Genomic DNA, 23765 nt, shown 5'->3' with positions numbered 1-23765 from the left:
ACTGAAGCAGAGACACCGAGAGAACTAGGCTCCATCTTTTATTGATGAATACATATTTGCTATTTGTTGACAGTCATGTAGTGAGATTGTTGCCCTCTGGTGGTTGTCTGTCAGATTGCAGTGGGACAGCTCACTCCACATATTGCATGAAGGCGAAGAATGAAGATATTGAGTACATATCTGAACTTTATTTGATATTAGTGTCAGTTGTTTATGCATGCGCTCATTCAAGTACTGTATTTAATTACAATGTTTGGGTATTTGAGGAATATTTCCACTTCAGTGCATTTCACAAAGAGATATTGTTCTTTTTATTAGAATTACAATATTACATCTGACAGCTGTAGTGCAGTCAGTCAGGAGCTTACACAAAAAAGTGTATCACTTTTGTTAAGATTTTAAACCAGGGCTTTACAACCTTTTTTTCCAGGTCACCTTTCAGATGTTTGTTTGTTGCTGGAGAAGTCCCAAATGGTATGCATATACAATATCGTATAATAAAATGGTATGCACAGACAATATCTTATAATAAAATAGTATGCATAAACAATATCTTATAATAAAATGGTATGCATATACAATATCGTATAATAAAATGGTATACACAGACAATATCTTATAATAAAATAGTATGCATAAACAATATCTTATAATAAAATGGTATGGATATACAATATCTTATAATAAAATGGTATGCACAGACAATATCTTATAATAAAATGGTATGCATAGACAATATCTTATAATAAAATGGTATGCATATACAATATCTTATAATAAAATGGTATGCACAGACAATATCTTATAATAAAATGGTATGCATAAACAATATCTTATAATGAAATGGTATGCACAGACAATATCTTCTATGAAATGGAATGCATAGACAATATCTTATGATAAAATGGTATGCATATACAATATCTTATAATAAAATGGTATGCATATACAAATATCTTATAATAAAATGGTATTCACAGACAATATCTTATAATAAAATGGTATGCATAGACAATATCTTATAATAAAATGGTATGCATAGACAATATCTTATAATAAAAGGGTATGCACAGACAATATCTTATGATAAAATGGTATGCATAGACAATATCTTATAATAAAATGGTATGCATATCTTATATTTTATCTAGAAAAAGGCAACCATATCCGGTGTTTTAGAATGAAAAGTTATGCATATACATTGTATTAGAATGAAAATGTCAACATATATTCAAAATAAAAGCTCATAGATCAGCGTAAAGTTGTAAAAAATTCACACAGCTTAGTTTTTTTTCTTTCCCTCGTTATAGCCCCAGTTAGTTATCTCATGACCCCTCTGATTTATCTTGTGACCCTTTGGAGGGGGAACAACCCGGATGTTTGGAATCACCGGACTACGTGTTAAAACTAATTCCATCTCAACCAGCTGCAGTACAACAGTGAAAGGCTCGTGACACATTACTGAATCAGTATTAACATCTTAATCATGTGATAGTTAATAATAGATCAGTCACTAGGGATGTTTTTAGTGAGTACTTTTGCTTTTAATATTTTGCCAATAAAAACTAACTTTAAATGCAGGGTTTTTAATTGTAATGGAGTAGTTGTGCTGTTCTGTGGTTGTTTGTGTGTATAAGACAATGCTTTACATTCGGAGGACATTTCCTGTTCCACTCGTGTATCATTTATATTGATGTTATTTATGTGTTCTGTCGACAAATATCTAAAATGAGCACCATTCTCATTATTCTTGGCACACTGTTTCCTCTTTTGCATCCAATGTCCTTGTGAAATACACAACACAGTTCTTTATTCGTTCTTTTTTTTCACTCATTCCACATGACTCGTAGCTCATGAATCTTTTTTTATTGCTTGTGTTGTTTCTGTGTGGTTTACATAAAAAAAAATCATGGAGACTGATAGGACACGTATTCTTTTACATTATAAATCATTTATTGAAATATAAATCATCTGAATGTACATGATGTAACATAATGAAACATAGTATTAAGTCATCATATTGGGTGTGATTACCTATAATTACAGATTACTGTACCGTCAACGACACATCACTCACCTGCGGCACACACATTCACATCCACACTGCTTTAAAGCCAAAGCAAGACTTTTTGTTTTGCTCTTTTTTTGTATCTAGCTCAGCCTAGCTTACTCTTCTGTAACATCCAACCCGAAATGGAAAAAAAAGGAAAAGTGCAACAGCTGATTTTCAGATTATATCACAGTTAAGAGAGAGAGGCAAAGGCAGTGGCACAGCTGGATTACAAGGAGTTTACACATAACTGATGTATAACATCAGATCAACATGAATCTCTAGTCCATCTAGTGTCTTAGTATAACTAGAACCTGCTAATAGACTTCAGGACAGTGGATAACATATGAAACTGGCAGACACAATGCGCTTTTAAAGCACTGCTATTGGATATAATCTTTTTTTTTTTTTTAAACATATTTTTTCATGTTTACTTCGATGATGAACTTCTCTTTGATATCTTTTATGTATACAGTAAAAAACATGACAAACTATGAATATTTCTAATGCAACTTTGTGATCCACAAATATTGTCAAACACCAGATGCTCTCTACTGGGATGGCGAATGTTTTCACATTATTCCTATTGAGGAGAGGGTCGAATGTTCCCTTTGTTTCGACTGGTTCATGGGCCTCACTGGGGGGAGAATGAGGGTGCAGAAGCTGAATATGTGCTTACATAAAATACTGTCCTCCCAAAAACTCTCTCTTATAAAACAACTCTGGAGCTATTTACAATACAATCACACTTCATTTTTCAAAGTGGCAGAAATGACTTCAGTCTCTATCCGGGGTGACTTTTCAGCACGTTATGTTGTGTTCGGGCAAAAGGTGAGAAGATGCATGCAACTCAGAAGCTCTGTTCTAATAACCATTCAAGCAGCTATGGCCAACATCTACTCGGCATTCACATACAATACATGTTTACATAATGATGAAGTAAAAAAATAAATTTGAATTACTGCACGTATTTAGCCATTGAGAACATAATATGGTCATATACAAATAAAAATGCACACAGTCCAGATTTTGTGCTTTTTAATCTGTGTATTGCTACTGATTGTGCCAGCATCAGGTGCTTCTCTTGCAGCAGGTTGAGTGTGAAGTGAGTCTACCTGCCAATGCTGTTGCTAGTATTGGACTCATTTAGTTTAGTGCATCTGTAGTGGTTAAATACATATCATATGGATGATATCCTGTGGTGTTCTTTTAGAGTTGCCGACCAACATGTTGATTTTGTCCCTTCTTGCTTATATTGCTGTTAAAAGAATGCCCGTTAGCATAAAGCTCTGTAGATTTAAAAGTCAATTCTGTTTTATCTCGATCGGTCTGACGCGCAGGCTCGGTGGTTCCTTGAGTCCTTGACGCTACTTTTTCATCAATGCGCGGTCACTCCTCCAGCCCAACAGGGGGCAGTGTCCAAGGAGAAGTAAAGGGCGTACCATACTGTCACCACAGACTCATTCAGACAGCGAAGTGGTTTTGTTCTGTCCTCTGTAGGGGTCATGGAGGAGGAACGGAGGGGTTACAGGGTAGACAGCAGAGTCTTTGGTTGGTTTACAAGTCTTTCTCCAGTTTCCTGTGTCCTTGCACCCCTTTTCTTTGCGACCTCTGCTCTACAGGTGGGGTAGTTGTCACAGGAAGCTGTCCTCCACCAGGTCACTACAGTCCAAACACATCTCGTCCAGCAGCGTGATGTCCTCCAGAGTCTCACCCTCACGCTTGGCAAAGGTGGAGCTGCTGGAGCCTGTCTCAATGGCGCTCTCCTCGGACGTCTGAGAACTGCCAGGGACATGAATGACACAGGTTAGCACCATTTGCGGTGTGATATAGACAGTCTATAGCAGTTGAAGCAAATGTCTGGTTTTATTTACCTGTGTCTGTTTCTTTTTCCATATTCATCGTCAGATATGGGGTCCAGGTCGGGGAGGGGAATGATGTAGCCGCTGTCTGAGCTCAGCCGCTGCTCGTCAAAGCCACTTTCCCGGTCCTTCAGTTTTCCCTGGTTCTTGTAGGAGATGCCGATGTAGGCATCATCGTTTTCCACACACACCCGAGTCACAGCGGGGTGGTCACTCTTCAGGAACTCGTGGTTGACCCGCTCATAATGCTGCACAAAATAGACAGATGCATTAGAATCGACACGACATGTTGCTGCACAGAAATCATGATGATAGAAGTGTGAGCACAGATTTAATGAAGCTCTGCAGAGCCGCAGGAGAAATGTGGCATGAGTGTGATCACTGGTTGTGTTCCCAGCTGGATGGTGCAATCCAAACTGAAAGTCACAAAAGCCTGAGGTGCTAAAACAAGAGTGTGTTCCTCCTCTGCCCCCAGCCATTAAAACTCTGTGAAGGAGGCAGAGGTAAAGCTGTTTTGATGTGCCATGTGTGGCGTGGAGTTTAATGGGGTAATTAAGGTTGCGGGATGGAGGCGAGAACTGGGGCTGCGTCATTACCCAGACCGAGGCCAGCCGCTCTGACAACCAGCTGCTGCATTTGCACTCTAATCTCTTATAGGTTTCTGTTTTACAGAAGCGCAGCGAGACCACAGAAACTCTCCTAATGCACTCTCAGAGGATGTGGAAGGGGATTTAAATGACCAGCCTGCTACTTTAGGAATGTATTAAAATTATTTTCAACCTGTACTTTAGTTGGAATAAAGTATAGGTTGAAGCAAGAGTGGTGACGTTCTGATGACATCCAAAAAAAGGCTGAACGTGCAAAGAGAAAGAGAGTAACAGAATGTGCTGGTCCAACCCCGAGGTCAAGAATGAGAGGTGGTAAATTAGAAAACAGGTGTTAAAAATTCAAAGAGGTCCGAGGACGTGAGAGGTCACATAGACTCACCCTCCTGTAGCTGGAGGGCAGCAAGGAAGCAACAGTGTCACTCAGACCAAGGAAAGAAGGCCTCTTCTCCGGCTCACTGTTCCAGCACTTCATCATCATTTCATACCTGGAAAAAAAGCAAAAACAGAAGTCGTTACTGGAGAGAACTGTACGACCTGTCCTGCACTTCGCAATTTCACGGTGACTCATGTCAGCCGCTGTATATCACAGCCCAGAAAAAAGGTGCTCTGGGTTTACAGCACATAGCATTCCTCATCTGACAGGATGTTAGGGAAGCTTTATGTCGAGCACAGCAACAGTACAGACATCATGTGAATGATCACGTACACGTCATGAGGTGCGTGCTCGGGTTTGGACATCCTGTATCCACTCTTGATCTTGTTGTAGAAGCTTGAATCCACGACCATCCCGGGGTATGGGGTGCCGCCTGCAGACCGAAACAGATTCTCATTAGTTTGTCAAAAAACTCCAGTGTGAACTATTTCTGAACTCTAACAGATGTCTGCAGGGGCTCACCTAATGAGAATATCTCCCAGAGCAGGATGCCGTAGGACCAAACATCACTGAGAGTGGTGTACAGGTTGTCAAAAATACTCTCTGGTGCCATCCACTTCACCGGCAGGAAAGTCTGTGTGATGACAGAGGAAGTGTTCAGTCATATATGCAAAAAAACATTGTGGAGAATAATAATAAAGCTATGAGGCAGACTTGAAGTGACAGAGTTACTTACACTCCCTTTGGAGACGTAGTTGTTGTCGTGCATGATGTCTCGGGCCAGTCCAAAGTCGCAGATCTTCACTATCTTGCCCTGAGATAGGAGGACGTTTCTGGCTGCGAGGTCCCGATGAACACACTGCAAAAACAAAACAAAGCAGGTGATTAGCAGCTCATTTCAGCAACTTTAAATTCTCAGTTCCATCTGCTCCCAAACCAGCCCAGTTCACTCTGAAATATGGACTTCATCTATTTCTGTATGTATTTCATTTCAGCTGAGCTCATTTCTAATGCCGTTTCATATTGCTTTATAAAGCACTGTCTTTGTGTAAACATGCCAGTTGGAGGGATGGCTGTGTGACCACTGGATATTTAGGGATAATAACTATGAAGCTGAATGAATAGCCTCTGGCTGCAGCCTGTCCCTGCCTGGTAATTCTAGTCCTGTGCTGCAACTATATTCAGCCCCTGGCCTGTCTCCTGAGTGGGCTCAGCAGCCTTCACGGGACTGCTTATCACACAACTGCTGATTTCCTCAGTCCCCTTTTGGAAACAAGCAGAGGAAAACAGGAGAATGCAAGGCCTGCTAGAGCTACCTCAGCAGTACAAATACATCTGTAGACAAAAGAAAAAGTTATGTGGACTAAACTTACATTTTTGGAAGCGAGGAACTCCATGCCTTTGGCCACCTGGTAGGTAAAGCTGAGCAGATCGGTGGTGCTGAGGCCCGCGTTCATGTCGTCTGACAGAAGCTCGTCCATCTCACCCTCTGGTTTTGACAAAAACACACACAGAAACACCATGAGGCGGTCCACCAGTGTATGTTCATGTATTGTAAATATAGTTGCTGGCTGCTCAAACCTGCTTTTTACTAATGGCAGGGAGAAACTGGGCATTATTATGCGTGTGCTACAATTATCCTCTCCATGTAATTACAGGGCTGTACTGGGCCTAAATTCTGACAAGGGTGGACCCCTTCAACCGACACTGACTCAAACACAGCACAGAAGCCAAGCAAATACACAGCAACAACTGAGAGGAGAGAGTGAAAAGGAGGACAGACAGTGCGTACCACTTGATCCTTTCTGAGAGGGCGGGTGGTCATAGTTGGACCCCTGGATGTCTGAGTACTTGGAGGCATTGCTCATCTCCAACATGGGCACATACTGAGTGTTGTCAGCCTGCTTCATATCCATGTAGTCCCCTTTGCTCTCGAAGGACAGGATCACATAACTGAGATAAGAGAGACAGAAGAGTTACTGGTGTGAGTGATGCGGTGAGGACAGCTTGTGAGCCATACAAAGACTCGTGGTGATTATGTTATACATCCTATTTAGTCCCCTTAAACCGTCTCTCTCCCTATGCCTGAGGTCGGAGGAAGATGTGGTCTAACATGGTAGCCAGGACAAAATCGTGTTATGGTCAATTCGGGGTGTGGTCAACTGTGAGTCATCCATCAGTGCAGATGAGCCTCGGAGGGAAAGAGTGAGAGCGAGAGCGAGAGAGAAGGGGGGGGGGAGAGAGAGTGCTGCTGTTTCACCATGAGCGTCTGGGCGGAGAGAATTAACAGGTACCTCCAATGCAATGAAATTAGGCTGAAAGCTGAGACCACTTCAGCTTGCGATTTGATTTGGTGAAGACGCCAGACAATCTCCTCAACCATGGAGAAAATGGCGATAGAATTACCGATTAGAGGTAGGGGGGAATGTGAGTGAGACAATTGGGCAAATTGCTGTAGCAATGGTTGTAATATTTGGGAGTGGCAAAGTGGAAGTAAACTGATCTAAAAGGCAAATGTGTTTTTTTTTTTTTTCCTAAACATAGAAAGTGTGAATTACAAGGATGACTCAGAGTAAAAATTGAGCATTTGAATGGAAGCTCAGAAATATATTTACAGTACCTCCTGCTGCTCTCATCTGTAGGGTTGATGCCAAAGATATCCAACTCTTTTTTATTATTTTTCTCAGGGCTCAGGCTGAGGAAGTTCTCCCTGTTCTTGTGCAGGTAGTTGACCAGGTCCCCGTAGAAGCAGTACTCTGTGATAATGTAGATCGGCCCTGGAAACAAACACAGCAGATAAAGTTGTGCATCGGCGTCAGTCTGCAGGCTAATCTTATCAGAGGCTCGTAAAAGGATAAAAGCACAGTCAAGAGGGCAAGCCTCCGCTTTCCCATAAAAAGCCTGTTAAAATACCACACCCACCACAAGCTGAGGCAGTCAATCTTTTTGGCTGTTAGAGCTTTAAACGTGCGCAAATGCCAAATCTGAGTGTTTTCGGGAGCGTAAACGTGGGTGTTACTGTGTGTTTCTTTGTAAAGTGTTTGCTAAAACTGAAAAGAAGTATTAAGCGTGAACTGTTATTTCATAGCATGTGTTTGCTTTATATCTCAAAACTGTGTGTGCAGTATTCACCTGACTTGGTGCATGCTCCCAGGAGGTTCACAATGTTGAGATGTGGTCCAAGATGAGTCATGATCTTCAGTTCAGACATCAGGGCCTGCTTCTCACTGGAGCGTGCCGTGGCTGAAAGAGGAGACGGCATCCGTGACTATCACACATAATCAAACCAACCGACCAGCCGTGCATTCAGCCATCAACAAGTCTTTCATCTGAATTCGCTCAATCTCGATCTGAATCAGTGTCTTCTTTGCTTTGTAGATTCTTTGGGATCATTCTCTCCATCACTTTTCCCACTTGTCAGTTGTTTCCAAGAACAAAGTTCAGCAGGTACAGTACTGCTACACTTCCATCTTTCACTTTGTTCAGCACTGTTGTTTGCCACTGATTTAATCTGTTAAACTCACGTTTCAGCATCTTCACTGCCACCTTCATTACAGGTTGGGAGCGGCTGAGTCCATACGCAGTGCCCTCCACCACCTTCCCAAAGGCTCCAGAGCCCAGAATACGACCTGAGAGAAACACAACAGAAGTTCAATTATCAACAAAGTGAAACAGAAGAACCTGCACAAACACAGGCACACAAACACATCCATGCACTTCGGAAGCCTCTGCTTTCTCATCTGTGACTCTCTCAGTGGCTGAATGTCCCCTTGTTCACTGAGTCAAACCAAACCCCCAGCCAGCAAACCCCTGCTGCCAAAGCCACATTAGCTCATAACAGCCTCACTTCAAAGACGGAGTGAGACATCCTGACCGGAACATCCCTGCAGGGAGGCTGCAGAGCTGACTGGCAAGAGACTGCAGATTAGGATGGGCAGCTCACCGAGCACAAGTCTGTCACGAGGGAACTCCCATCTGGAGTCATATGGAAGCTGCATGGGATCCACATAGATGTACTCATGACCGTCTGGGCTCACAGACTCGATGACCCTCCAGCGGATCTCATACCGTGGTTTCTAGAGGACAAAAAAAATATGAAAGCTTATTAATTATTGTGTCATGTCAAGCCGTGGGATTGTTGGACCTTTAGTGGGTCTCATAATCAAGTTTTGTGACAATTTTACCACATTTACAGCATTTTAAAAAAAGTTTTAAACACATTTCGGTCAATTGACATTCAGAGTACATTGCTGCTTGTTAGGGCCCGAGACAGTGACCATAAACCACTAATATCAGTCATTTTAAGAATACAGTCTAAATCTGAAAAACACAAGTCTGCGAGTTCAGGCTTTATCGTCCTAATTTGCAAGTTTTCTGATAACATAAACAGGTGAGAAAGTAGCGGAATAGATGAAAGAATGAATATGTGAGAATGAATGCAGACTGATTGCAGCAATACCTGTTTCCAGATAACAACCAACACAATGAGTGAGATGATGACTATGACCAGGAGCACCAGCACAGCAGCAGCTACAGTCAGCTCTGGGTGAGGCCCTGTTCGGGAGGAGAGCCAGTGGTTAAATATGTTAGATGGAGAGCACACTGATCACATGTGGCAACATGTGACTGATGTAATGGTGTAAAGTGAAATGCTTGCAGTGAAGCACATTCTATGTGCTGCATAACAAATGTTGTCTATCAGGCCTAAGAGAAGTTAAATCCCCAGGGTGTTAAGATAATAAGGACCAACAGATATGTTGGGAAGATAACATGTAAGTGGGGGTGGGGGAGGGGTCCAGGGTGGTTTAAGGGGAATGAGGACGGGGGTGTGTGTCTCATCTGGAAGCAGCAAATGGCCTAACAATCTCTTGCTTCCCTGAATTAACTGTCAGAATGAGAGTCCCATTCCCATGGCTAAAGCACAGCCCTCTATCAGCTGTCTCACCACAAACTCATAATCTGACAGCTGCTGCAACACTGACAGCGCTGACAACACTCTCCACCCCCTGAATACACAGTCACTAACAAAGCCTGTCACACTCTGAGTGTCACAAATGGAAACAACTTCAGAGGAAACGAGGTGGAAACAACAACATCAAATGTCAATTTAAACACCGATCACAGAGGAAAGCTACAGTACTTCTGTATACAGGAAACCGACACGGATGAAATGAGTGTGTTCTTACCATTGGACACCAGTTTGACCTCCCTGCTGACGGCTGCCATTTCATTCCTGGCCAGGCAGCGCACCGCCAGCGTGTTTTCCAGATGACCGAACATGACCTGGCTCTCCAGGTTATTGTCTTCGTCAAAGTGTGCGTCCATCGTGACCTCTGTGGAGTTGGCGGGGAGGGGTGCCCAGGAAGACGAGTCATTGGCACAACTTTGTGGGAACAAAGGAGAAAGCGATATATGATCAATTTGTGTAGTGACGAAGTTTGGAAGCATTTGTGTCGGTATGTTGTGCTAAAGAAGGCTGAACTTACTGTTTAATGTTCTTGCAGATGAACCACTCCACCACAGGAGTGGGCTGCCCTCTAGTAATGCACACCACAGACTGGCCTGTGGCTGAGCCATGGTGGATGTCCATCAGGTCCACAATGACTGCAGGCACTGTAGGCAGAGGGGGGGAAGCAAAAGTGCGTGTTAACACGTTAGAAAAAGATAGGCTGTAACTGGGGCTACAGGGTTGTGAGAGAAAATAAAAGTAATAAGGGGCTTGGGTCATTCTTCTCTGACCTTTGACTTCCAGGATCAATCCGACAGAGCGAACTTGGTCTCCATTCTCCACTCGCATGGTGTAGTTCCCGCTGTCCTCCTCTTTGGCACGGATCAGGGTAAGAACACTCATGTAGCTACACAAAGCAACAGAACAAGAAACTTGTAACTGCACAGTCACAGTCAAAGTTCACAATCGCACTAAATCCTAATGACAGGCCTGTTAACTTGAGCTTGTCATTAGCTCAGCTGCCGTGTGGGAGTCTCACCTGGTCTCGCTGAGCTGCCGGAGGCTGGTGGAGATCTCCGCTGTCACATCGCTGAGTGGGATGCCGTCTTTAAGCCAAGTGACACGTGCGCTGGGGAAGGAGCTGATCTCGGCCCTGAACTCTCGGACCTCATCCAGCTCTGCTGATTCATATTCTCCGAACTCCGGCAAGATGGACATAAACTCACCCGCTGTTAGAAAAGAGGAGAGACATTCATTGGTTCCCCGAGGAAAGAGAGGAATCTATGAAATAATGCCTCATGTATTTACTCTTAGTGAAAAAATAAAAATAAAAATAAAAAACCTTTCATACCAAAAACACGAATAGCTAGCTGCTTTGTTTGGCTGTCATTGGTGATAATATCAGTAATGGAGCAGGAGTAGATGCCACTGTCCTTCGTCGAGGCCTGTGGGATCGTCAGGGTGTAAAGGATCTCCTGATCCCTCTTGTTCTCATGCACAGTTTTGATAGCACGATTAGCCTGTAAAAAAAACAGAGACATCAGTTACTTTTGAGTTTCAAGCCGCCTTGAAGATCAGGCTTAGTGAAAAACAGTAACTTTGGTTTGAATTGTTTTCTGGTGCACAGAATGGTTTGAGCCCTCACCACTTTGCCAGGGTATTTCCAGTGGTCTTCCAGTATTTCAGATCCTCGAGCCAGACAGGTGACAATAAGGGTGTCTCCCACCAGAAGAGCAGTCCGTTTGGCTGTCAGCTCAACATGCAGCCCAGCGCCCCCTGAGCATCAACAATTGAAAAGGTCAGAATGCCTGTCAGTTGACGCATATCCACCAAAGAAAACACGAAGCAGACAGACAAGCTTTGACAGGTAAAATACCTCTACTGACACCTATTTACATGTTGACAAACACACACCTGCCCAGCCGTGGACGATGTACTCCCCGCTATAGTGTTCCTCTCCGTTTATGAGGGCCTTACAGACGTAGGTTCCAGCTGTGAACACTCCTAAAGCGCCTCTCTTGCTGTCATAAACACTAGGCACCGGCTGCTGGGTGTCAACGTTGACCAGCGTCACGTTAGCACTGGGATCAGACACCCGACATTGGATCTCCATCTCCTCGTGGTCGGACAGGACATGGTTGCCAAAAGGGACCGGCGACGGCACAAACGGAACATCGGGATCTGATTTGGAGTGAGATAAGTTCCTCAGGCAAGATAATAAAGCCAGTTAATAAAAACACACAAGCTCAAAGCGGCTGCGTACCCCATACCTGGCACATAGACGTAGATGCTGCGGTCCTCTGTATCTTCAGTGTTGTTTCTACTGTAGAAGCAGGTGTAGTAGCCAGTGTGCATCGCAGTGGCGTTGTCCACAGTGATGGTGGTGACAAACAGGCCGCTGTTGTCCTCCTGTGCTATCTCAGGAACATCGAGTGGCGTCTCCCAGACTAGTTTTGCCTCTCCTCGACAGGTCAAGGTGAAAGGAGAGTGGAGGGGCACCACCATTTCGTCTACTTGTGGCACCAACACTGGAGCTGAGGACGGTGGGAATATTGCTGCAGTGGGGGCTGAAAGAAAATCAAGTACAGCGCTTAGTAATGGATCAAAAATTATCTATTTGTTTATGTATCTATCTGTCTGTCCGTTTTTATTACCTTTTACTTTAAGGTAAAAGGAGAACTGAGCAGTGCGAGAGCCGCTGAGGACAGTGATGGTATAATTTCCGTTGTCTTTCACCAGCGGCTGCCGTAATGTCAGAATGCTTTGATACCTGCGAGAAGAGTTGGGGGAAAAAAAATGCATATACTTAAACATACTTGTGTTATCTAAAGGAAGAGTTTGGTATTATATCCTTATCTACTTTCTTGCTGAGAGCTAGATGAGAAAATCAATGCCACATTAAATATCAAGCTGGAGCCAGCAGGTGGTTAGCTCAGTTTAGGATAAAGACTGGAAGCAGGGGAAAACAGCTAAGGCCTGGCTCTTTCCAAAGGTAACAAAGTACACTTACCCGGACCTCTAAATCCCTCTTATGTCATCCACTTGGATGGAAAGTTTTGAAATGACACATTGGGGTTTTACATGGGGTTATGTGCTGGACTATTCCACCAGGAGGTCACTACTCCCTGCCATGCAATAGTCCCTCACATCGCCTGTAAAACTATGAATTGCTGTTTTAACATTTTGTTGATTGTCGAAATTTAACACTTTAAATAAAGCATGTTAATTAGTGAGCCTTAGAGGTGCTAGTAGACTGTTTTCCTCTGCTTTCAGTCTTCATGCTAAGCTTTGCTAACCAGTTGTTAATCCTGTCTCCAGCTTCATGTCGACTGTACAGACCTGGGAGAGGTATCGATCTCCGAGCCTAAGTCTTGCCAATAAAGCAAATACAATGTCACATTATTTCTAAAAATATCTATTAACAAATCACAGTCTTTTTTCTCACCGATTCCCTTCGAGGTGGCTAGTTTTGGCGAGGACGTAGTAGTTCCCCTGTAAGGCTTTGCCGTCTTTCAGCCACATCACTTTTGGGGCTGGGTAGGCATCAATGAGGATGGTGTACTCCGTCTCCTCTAAAAGGCTGACAAACTCCATAGCCAGAATCCCGCTGTGGTCCAGTGCCACGAAGGAATTCTCCTCTGAAGGGACAAACAGAGAAGAAGAAAAGAATTAGCGGGTGATTGTGGATGAAAATTGCAAGAGAAATGTATCCAGTGTGTCAAATAATACAAGGGGACAGTGAATTGAAGCTGGGGTTGAGGTGAAATGAAGGCCTGACACACATCTGTTGAAGCCATCCCATAAAACATAGCAGCTGATGTTGAAAGCAGAGGTGAAGCTTTACAGTCGGATGGTAGAAAATGACTTCCACACACCGCTCCCAGCATAATGTGCACATATGTGAAACTATGACAATTTCACCTGAATGATGATGAGAATATTAAATCTGGACTAAGTGGGTATAAATCAGTGTCAGGAGCAGTTACTCACATTATTACAGTTCTGCTGGAAACTCGATACTAAGATGTCCAGAAAAAATGTGTCTGAGCAGACTTACCGAAGACAGTGACAGCAACGCTGTTGGCTCTGACCTCTCCGCTGAGTGAGTGGGTGATGGAGCACTCGTAGGTGCCGCTGTCCTGAGCAGTCGCTTGTGGGATACTGAGGGTGTAGATGACCCGGTCAGGAAAAATCTGCTTCTTCTGAACTGCATCCACAGCCTAAAGGAAGAGAAGAGAAATTTGAGATCCTACTGACTGGAATTTAAAAAAAAAAGATATTGGTAATAAGATATTTGAAATTTTTAACTCTCAGTGTTTTTCCGTTTTAACAGGTACAATGCGTAAGAGTCGCTGTGTCGCGCTGCTGAAGGCTAATGTTTAAAACACTTGCTAGGCCACAGGAGATAAATCAGGATCACAGAGCCTTTTTAAAGGCCTGTAATTGCAACTGAGACCAAAACCAGGAGTCAAGACTGCAGCGTTCCTACCCTCACGGTCTCTGGAAAAGATCTTAGTGGAATCCCATGCAGAAAAGGAGACAACGTGCTGTATAGATTAAAAATCCGAAAATAAATATAAACAAACATAAATTGTGCATAAGACTCTGTTGGAACCTTGCAGCGAACACTACAAAAGCATTAAATGTTTAGTTGGCTGTCATGTGCAGACAGCATCTGTCCTACACGTCTCAAGGTCACCAGGGTCAAGAGATTTACTATCCTTGTTTTTCTTCTTCTTTTGAAGCGCCTGCTCCCCTCGAGCCATTTGTCCTCAACTTTAACATTCCCATCAGTGTCTTTCACATGGGGTTAACTCCAGCAGGATCCGCTTGGCGGTTGTCCTCATAATAAAGACACAACATCCAGTCGCTGCTTTCCTAACGCATACTTTGCAACCACTAAGGGCCGTCCTCAGAGTTATATTCCACATCCACCGCTGCTACGTTTAGGTCCAAAACCATTATTTGCTAATTTAAGGCTCGGTGCTGCTGGGTAGGAAATGACATGGAAATATGACAAGGGGTTGAGAGAAATGGGGCACGAAGGCTGAGAAGTCACGCCTCATTATGGATGAAGCCATACAGGAAGACTAAACTGAAATTAAACAGAAAGGAAAAATGTTTGCATCTTGCCTGTTTTTTAGGATGAAGCCACTGCTGCTGCAAGCCCGGGCCGGGTGGAGCGACACAGGTGACGTTAAAAGGCTGCCCTGCCCTCACCGTCTCCCCGCTGGCTTTAACTACGACGTTGAAGTCCTCCATCTCATCAGGGACTAGAGAGACCACCAGAGAATAAACATCAGCACCGTCATCTCACAGGTCCCAACGTTGTGACAACTTGATTACCATGAGCTCATTTATCACCGAGTGGGGGCTCACTAGGTCGTCATTACTCACTCACACATACACACAGAGTGAAAACAGGCGTGTTAAGTCATCTCCCCCCTGTGATAATGACATAATATCATGGGTCTCATGCAGTGAGATCACCATGTAGCCCTCTCATGATAAACAGAGTTGGGGAGTGTTTCCAGCTGTGTAGTTTTTAAATTCTTATCCCATCATTTTATTGCTTTTTGAGAAAAAAACAAAAGCTCATTCCAAGTTTACTTCACAAAGAGAGAACAGATCTTGACTTACGCCCAATCTCCACAGTGTAAATGGCGCTTCTGAACGTCTGGCCGTTCACATTGGTTTCACACAGGTACTTTCCAGGCGAGAGGCTTCCAAAGAAGCCCATCTTGTTGTCGTAGTAGGCAGGCATCTCCTCTCCACTGTGGACGCTCCTCAGGATAACGTGAGTGTAAGGGTCTGACACACGGCAGGAGATGGGGACTCCAGTGGGGTCCATGGGGAGGACCAAGTTTTCGGGCATCTCGGGGACAAATGGAGCCAGGGCATCTGGGAGCACAGGGCAAGGAGTGAGGTCACAATGTGTAAAAGGATTTGGTTTGATTGAAAAGCTTAAGTGTCAGTTTTACTCTACATTCCTTTAAAGGGTTAGGGTTAGCAGCAATTTACATGTATTAATCACTTTTGTTTTGGCCAAATGGAGCTGAATGTAGCGTAACGTTAACAATGAGACCTTCCCCGTCTCTCTTTCTCTGTTGCCTCTAAACCTGCGGAGGATTGGTTTCAGTGTTTCATGCTGCTGAGTTTCACTACTTGAATGACTCGGATGCATCTTTATGAACGTTCTCAAGTGCCTCAGAGCCTCAGTAGCTAACGTTAGCTTTTAAAAAATGGAGTCCGCTAACATTAAACTAACCACTGGCTTCCCAACACAACATAGTTCCAAGCTCCACAGAGCCACTTTAAAGTGAGACTACCTTTTTGCTGAAGAATAAAAGCAAAACAAATTATTCCCTCATTCAAATGAAAGTTTATGAGCAATAAAACGCACCCTTGCTCAGTTTTACACAGGCAGAGGTGCTACAGCCTTTACTAGCTTACGGTGGCTAACTTTAGCTCCTACTATCTTAAAACAGCTTTTAAACTTAAAATATAGATGCTTTACTATATAAATGTGTTAAATTAATGAATGTATAATTATCTACTACATAAAACATTTCATGTAATTATGTTAAGCTTACCTACTGTCTTTAAACTTCAATACTGTGTGAAAACCCATATTCACCTGGGACAAACACGTATATTCCCGCCTCATTGTCCTCTTCCGGGTCGTCATCCGGCTCACTCTCGGGGCTTTCATACGCACACATGTAGTACCCGGTATTCTCCACTGTCGCGTTGTAGATGAAGAGTGTGGCCGTGTAGTACCCGGGGTACACGAAGGTGTTCTTCGGCAGAGGTTCGGCCCAAACCACGTTTCTTTTCCCGGTGCAGCTGATGTTGAAGACGGAGTTGGGCTGCAGGATGAACTCGTCGTCATTGGACACGATGGTTGGTGGCGACAGTCCAGAGGTAACTGAAAGATGGGATTGGAAACATTACAGTACATGTAGAAATAAATATATATATTAAATAAACATCTATATCGTGCATATTAGTGTCTTTACCTGACAGCGCCGCCAGGAAACCCCCAAACACCACATACGCCTTCACCCCATCCATGACTATGGATGATTTGTCCTGTAAAGACAGAAAAGACGAATCCTTTAGTCAATTAAGCAAAGAAAACATGTTGGGCTTTTTTTTTGTTTTGTTTTCTTTTAGCCATTCCTGATAAGACATGATACCACTGTCTCCGCATTCTGTCCGATTTGATAACATAAGTATTCGCTCCATAAATCAATTGCTTATTTAAAACTAGAGCTGATCTGTGAGGAGTTTGAACAGAACCCAGGGAGGCTTCCAGGAGGGATCTGGGGGGAATTTAACAGCTTTGACATTTGTGGTCACCCACACTTCACTTCATCTGCTGATAAAGTGACAGTATAAAGTTTGCCACGGGGTTGTAAATCCAGTGCGTAAGGAGAGTCCACAGGGCGGTGGTGAGCGTGGAGGGAGGACGGAGCGGCTCTGCGCTGCGCTGCTGCCCCGTGTTGGACACGCAGACGGCCGCTAGAGGGCGACACAGGCCGCGACATGGAGGCACTGAACCTGCTGGGATCTCATTATCTCCAGTCTGCACACCCGACTTTCTAAAGTTTATTTTTTCCTTTCGTCTGATTGAAGAAAGTGCTTTGAATTTATTTGACTTAAATCTGGACGTTCCTTTTAAAAAAACGCATAAATTACCGCTTCTCTTGTTGAATCCAGACACATTTGAAGCTAAATGTCTAGAGGACGCCTAATTAAGACATTCTCAAGTCCAGACTCCTCACATCCATCACAATGATCCTGTCACGTTTAGATTTGTCTATAGGAGACATTCCTCTGGTCTGTCTGTCTTTCTGTCTGTCTGTCTGGCTGTTTTTTCATCTGGGGCCACACAGTTTGAGGCGCTCACTCATACAAAACGCTGCCCAACACGTCAATTTCCATAAATCACAGCCTTCGTGAAACAACAGCTCTAAATCATCTGTCCTTCCTCTCCTGAGTTCACTTGAATAAGTCTTTCATTTTGACTTGCAACGCTGTCTTCGCAGTGGACATCTTCCATGGACAGCGTCCCCGAACAATGAAGCTTTTGGCCCTCGCAGCGCTTCCTGTGGCTGTCCGCTCTCATCCGAAGCGAGCTAAATTATCCATGGGCAACCTTGGTTTGTTTGACTCTGTAATTAGTGGGCCCGGTCCACACAAAAGTACATATCGGCGTGGGAATCAGCTGACAAAATGCTTTATCCGTTTTGACGTGTTTGCGCACACGCCTCGGCTCCAGCATTTACAATGAGGGGATCTTTGCGTCGGCTTGGCGGGGATCCTCCAGCCGCTGCGCGTAAATCTGACTCTGGGTGAGAGCCTGGAGCGGAGAGGCAGTCAGACCGCTCTTCTTCTGTCCCCCCCCCTGCTCCCACCAAGAGGCTCAACAAATGTGGCACATAGCAAATGCGACAGCAACAGCTGATAAGACTTCTCTCGACTTCGTGCCCCCCGCGGATGGTGATGTGGCTCAACTTATCTGCGCGTCAAAAAGTTTGATTTCCATGGAAAAGATCTTTAAAAAGACAACTGCGCACCAAAAAAAAAGCACTTTTTGTCTAATTAAACAAGAGGTTTTGGTCACACGCTGTATTCCTGTGCAAAATCCCTCGGTGACACAGCAGTGGGTGGTTAATGAGGAATGCGTCGTGGCTCCAAACCGCACTCACTTCTTCTTTTTCTCCCCCTCTTTGACTCCGAACCCTCAGACGGACTCATTCCGGTGCCGATTTTCCATTTTAAATCCTCGCATTCCTCCACCAGACGAGAAAACAATGAGATGTTCAATTTCCCCCTCAAATGTGTTTCCCATTTATTGCCAGGCAAGCATCCCCACGATGGGTTGCCTTCAAGTCTTCGAGGGGTGACACCTCCAGCTGTGAGGGCGAAACCGAGCGCGTCTATCCAGCAGAGTCAGCGACATCTCCGTGCTCGGCGTCCAGCGGTGAGACCATATGGTGCGCAGGGGAGCAGAAATGTCATCTAAAAAACATCTGAACGCACTGCCTGGTGCAGAAGTTGCATACAACTCGCAGGGCAGCGGATAATTCTCCAAACCAGAGGAGAAAAGTTTTAAAAGAAACTTCTTTCCAGAACGGAAAAATAACCTAATAATTGGATTAACTCATTAAATTCTGCAATTAAACCATCAGAAGATCTATAGGATGGGATCTGTGCGCTATAAAAAAAAAAAAAAAAACACCCCAAACTTTTTCTTTTTCTTTTAAGTCTAAGAAAAATGGGTTTCAATAATCTCTCGGCTGCCTACGACCTTTCAATTACCTTGTAGTAATCCCCTCTTTATATTCCGTTCGTGTAAGTATATCCACAGTGAATTGGCGGCTCCAAAAGGCGCAGCGAGGGTCCTTTGCAGCGGCTGTAATCCTCTGAGGTCCTGCGCTGTGAGAGCATATGTGCGACCCTCTGTCCGCATCCGCGACCGTCCTCACAACTGCGCTCCAGCTAAGCGACCTGTAACTGATTCAATGTTACAGTCCACCCTCCTCCTCCTCCTCCTCCTCCCCTCCTCCTCCCCTCCTCCGAAAAAAATCATCTGGCTCAAAGTAAATAACTCTCAGGAAATGACACCCCCCCTCTCCTCCATTCGAGCGCTCGACCCCCTTTTTTTTTTTTGGTTTTCAAAGTAAGAGTCCATTTATATTAAGGGGGGGAATACGGACGAGTAATGTCGGGAGGAATGGCGTTTCCATGCGCCTTTTATCTGGAGAAGAGAGAACTTTTGGAGTTCTGGTGTGTTGTCTTTAGACTCTCATGTTGCATTCACTGTCCCGCTGGCTCAAAAGTTTTTTAAGTTAGTTTTTATTGTTTTTTCTCAGGTGTTAAGGGTAAAAAAAAAATGCGACGGCACAAAACGAATGCGCATTTATTTGCTCCTTTGTCACAGTGGATGGACCCCCAGCTCCTCTGAGACCGCTCACAAACTGGGAACAGTGGAGCGCTTAACTCATAGAGGGCGCTCCAACACCATCATATCACAGACCGCAGCTTTGCCTCCCTCTCTCTCTCTCGCTCTCTCTCTCTCTCACACACACACACACACACACACACACACACACGCACTTTTTCACTTAATTGTAACGCAGAGACATTAAACCATCAGAGGTCTGTGTCTTCCTTTCTGCACGCTGTTTACTGGCACACGTGCGTCAGCTGTTTACCGAGTCCTGAAACACAAGCCTTTCTCCTCCGTCACCCCGGGGCGCTGCTCCAGGGGCATCGCAGGAATAATGAGCCCCTATGAATCACCTATCTCTGGGCAGAGGAGAGAGGGGCATCGGACCGGTGTGTGTCTCTCTTTCTCTCTCTGCATGGAGCAGCAGCAGAGCCCCGGGGCTCGATGATCAACCCTCCCCTCACCTCCCCTCACCCTCACCTTCCCCCCCCCCCCCCCCCCCCCCCCCCCTCCAGCTCCGTTGCAGCCGCTTTGCGCGCAATTACTTCCACATGTTGCCGAAAAGAACAGTGTCCTTGTTCTCCAAACAAAGGATCTCAGCTTCACAAGGAACGAAATCACCTCGAACTGTTTGAGGTGTTCGCTTCTCACTTGTTTCTTCTTCTTCTTCTTCTTCTTCTTTTAAAGTTTTGAATAAATGCAAAAGTGATAAAAGTCAAATTTCAGCCATCACTAAACTTTAAACAACTATTATTTTTGAATAGAAGTCGTAAAAAGTCCACAGTCAGGTCTTCTGCAAATGATTGCAACTAAATTTCATTTAAAAAGTCTGCTGAGTCGTTACAGTTCAGCACAGTACAGTAAAAATGAAGAGGAGGCACTTTTTAAATATCTTCTTTTGAAATTGACTCCATCGTGCCTCTGCGTAAGTGCTGAATGTTGGTGTTCGGTGGCTCATGGTGAAGATGGAGCAGGGTGGAGGTGGAAACCTTCACCAACCATCTCTCATCCTCTTCACGATGACTTCGCCTGTCGTGACTCCAACTGTCCACCAGGGGGCTTTTGGTTAAAGAGCATTCTGAATCAAAATAAGTGATTTTTATTAGAACCATAATTCAAATGGGACTGTAACGTGAACTATGATGGATTTCCTTTTAAACGAGCAAATCGCTTAATATCATTTCGCCGCGCTGTTGCTCCTGTCTGTGTCAGAGCTTAAAACCCGAGAGTAACAACAGCCTGCATGCGTCTGAAAACTTCAGTCTGCTGTTTGAAATGAAAGAATATAAACATTTAGAGTTCATCTTATCTCTGCTGATCCACGCTGTTTTCCTCTAAACGTTGTTTTTCGGGGGTAAATAACCACGATCGGTGATTTTCTAATGTAAATATCCATCTTTCAGGCCTGATGACGTGTACATACAGTATAACATATCACAGGCCTATAGGTCCACCGCGACACACAGCACTGTCCGGCCTGCAGCCACCCACATGTGGTCTGAAGATGACTCCGCGGACTGTCGGGAGCCTCCGGGCGGAGAGGAGGTCCCTGCTGGAGCTGTCCAGCGTGCTGAAGTGTGTGCGCGTCTGTCCCTCAGCCAGAACCTGACCGCCTGTCTGTCTGACCGCCTGTCTGTCTGTCTGTTTGAATCATAATGTTTTATTTTTTTCAGAGAGGTCGGACCTCGTTGATGCAGCGGGCTGGAGGGAGTCTCACGGGCCTGGTGGAGATCTCCCCGGGTCCATGAGCGCACCAGAAAACTGGAGGTGGAGGTGAGATTGTACTGATAAAAACAAAAAGAACAGGGTCCATGTTCTCCAATCAAAGGATCTCAAATTAATGAGAGAACGAAATCACCTCAAACGCTATGAGGTTCTTCACTTTTGTATTTAATTAACTATAATTAACACGTCTAATCACAGTTTGGTGGAGTTGAGAGGTCGTTTTAAGGCCAAAAATAGCTGAATTATTCACTTTTAAAAAATTTGAATAAATTCAATATGATGCCATGTTTTAAAAACATAAATAATAAAAAGTAGCTGAGTCCTAACAACTTAAATGATGAGGCACTTTTTTAAAGCACCTTTTTCTCCTCGTTTCTTTGGAGATGGAGCTGGGTGGAGGTGGCAACCTTCACAAAAACTATGACGAACAAAAATATATGACAGAATCAGATACATGTCGAATTAATAGACAAACACACAAGTTTGCAAACAACAATGATATTTAAAAAATATATATTTCTTTGCTAATCCGGTAAAGAACAAAAGGAAAAACAAACAAAACAAAAACAAAACAACTCTTCCTGTGTGTGAATGTACCTGGTCTTGTTTATGCAGAGATAGATTTACCTACTGGACTTTTACTTTGACAAGGTCATCAATCTGATTTAAAGGCACCCTGTGTAGTTGTGGACAAGAAATTCATATTCATAAGTTTGATATTTACAACTTGATAAACAAGCTGTCCTCAGAGTAAAATAAGGTCCCCGGGAACACTGTGTGAAGCTAGAAAAGTTGGCAGGGACCGCCACATATAAACAAAGTAAAGTACAGCTTGTTTCTCCAGACATGAAAACAAAGACAGTTTGGATATTTAGTTTGTTTAGACATTTTAAAAAAAAAAAGTCTGTGAGGATCTTTCATCTTCTCATTAAAATGTCTTGCCCATAACTGCAGAGTGCACCTTTATAAAGTGACAACCCCAACACACAAACACACAGATGAGCCCTCTGACGCCACCATTCACAGATGAGTTAATCATTAATACGTTATTGACGAGCGAAATAAAGCTGTACATCTTTCTCAGTGTAGTCCGGTCTGACAGCAGCAGGCCGTCTTGTCACCACGTTTAAAAGTAAAAAATAAATAAATAAATAAATACAATTGGTGAAATGTTTGAGTTTCAGAAAATGTTGTTCATGCCGTCCTGTTCATCAGGACGTGTGGCAGCTTCAGACTGGATGTGGACACACTGCCACGTTGCTCTGCTGGTTCATTTTAAAGTGGACCTCTTCGTAGGTCCGTCGGTTCCCCAGTTGGCCACACCGACACTTCAGCTTCTTCTCTCCTCTATCTCTCCGCATGAGACAGCAGCTGCAGCCGGCTGAAAAGCGCTCTTATTAATTGTCTTTTGTCATGCGTAATTGCCACATTTTCAATGGTGGCCGAGGCCCGACGTCTCTGGAGTGCTCCTCGTTTGGCGTGCGCATTAGTTGGTGCGGTCTGCTTTTTCGTCTGGAAATGTACGTCACGCCACACTGTTGCCTTTGCTTGATCTGTTTCAGTGTGATAAAACGATGTGATCAGAAGCGGCGTAGAGAGATCCAGTCGACCTGGACGAACGGATCGACCATCACAGTGCGCTTCGGCCCATTTTTAACGGCCTTACCGTCCGAGGTCACGTCCCGAGGGGCTGCCAAACTGCGCTTTATTCTATTGTTCATTGCTTTAAATGCTGCATTGGTCTTTAACACCTGCAAGGGAGCTCTAATTCGATTAATTGGAACTTCAATATATATTCATTAGATGGCTTTCCCCCAATAATATATGATCATCAGCGGGATGTGAAAGGGGACCATTTATTCCCGCTCTGAATGGGCCTGTATGGGACCCAAACTTCACCTGCTTCCCCTCTCAATTAGGAATGTATCCCAAACTCTGACAGAGGCGAGTTAAATTAGGCGTCAACTAATTTCCAACGGCCCCTCCCACGTAATCCCCCCTCAGAGTCCCCTTTTTTTTCCCATTTGAGCGTGCCCCCTTTAATTCACCATAAGTTGAAAGGTTCAAATAGTGCCTAATGAAACAGTGACTAAATCGCTCTCTGTCGCTCGGAGGAACCCTGTAGCTGTCTCTCAAAGCTCTCTGAGCACACAGCCGTCGGGGGTCTCCGGCTAAATGCGTGAGTCCCAAGGCAGGACAATCTAACCTGTCAAAGCCTTTGGCCGCTTCTATATGTACTTG

The 23765-nt window shown here is 44.2% G+C and overlaps 1 protein-coding gene across 1 annotated transcript; it reads right to left on the bottom strand.

Annotated features, from left to right (window-relative positions):
• Window positions 1-1931: 1931 nt before the first annotated feature.
• Window positions 1932-19365, bottom strand: pdgfra (platelet-derived growth factor receptor, alpha polypeptide). Its single transcript, XM_030433836.1, has 29 exons — window positions 19169-19365; window positions 16861-16933; window positions 16479-16769; window positions 15482-15742; window positions 14975-15114; window positions 13899-14061; window positions 13287-13479; window positions 12496-12611; window positions 12112-12408; window positions 11756-12022; window positions 11487-11617; window positions 11193-11361; window positions 10881-11070; window positions 10633-10748; window positions 10380-10506; window positions 10080-10276; window positions 9353-9447; window positions 8837-8969; window positions 8418-8522; window positions 8026-8136; window positions 7514-7670; window positions 6686-6846; window positions 6267-6382; window positions 5630-5752; window positions 5416-5527; window positions 5227-5326; window positions 4900-5005; window positions 3925-4160; window positions 1932-3832 (listed from the first exon to the last, which is right to left on the bottom strand). Exons 2-29 carry the CDS (start codon window positions 16913-16915, stop codon window positions 3685-3687), a joined length of 4416 nt encoding a protein of 1471 aa, XP_030289696.1. The 5' UTR covers window positions 16916-16933; window positions 19169-19365; the 3' UTR covers window positions 1932-3684.
• Between the last annotated feature and the right edge of the window lie 4400 nt (window positions 19366-23765).

Source organism: Sparus aurata, chromosome 11 (assembly GCF_900880675.1).
Source record: "Sparus aurata chromosome 11, fSpaAur1.1, whole genome shotgun sequence".
NCBI lineage: Eukaryota > Metazoa > Chordata > Actinopteri > Spariformes > Sparidae > Sparus > Sparus aurata.
This window is presented reverse-complemented; position numbering and strand designations above follow the sequence as displayed.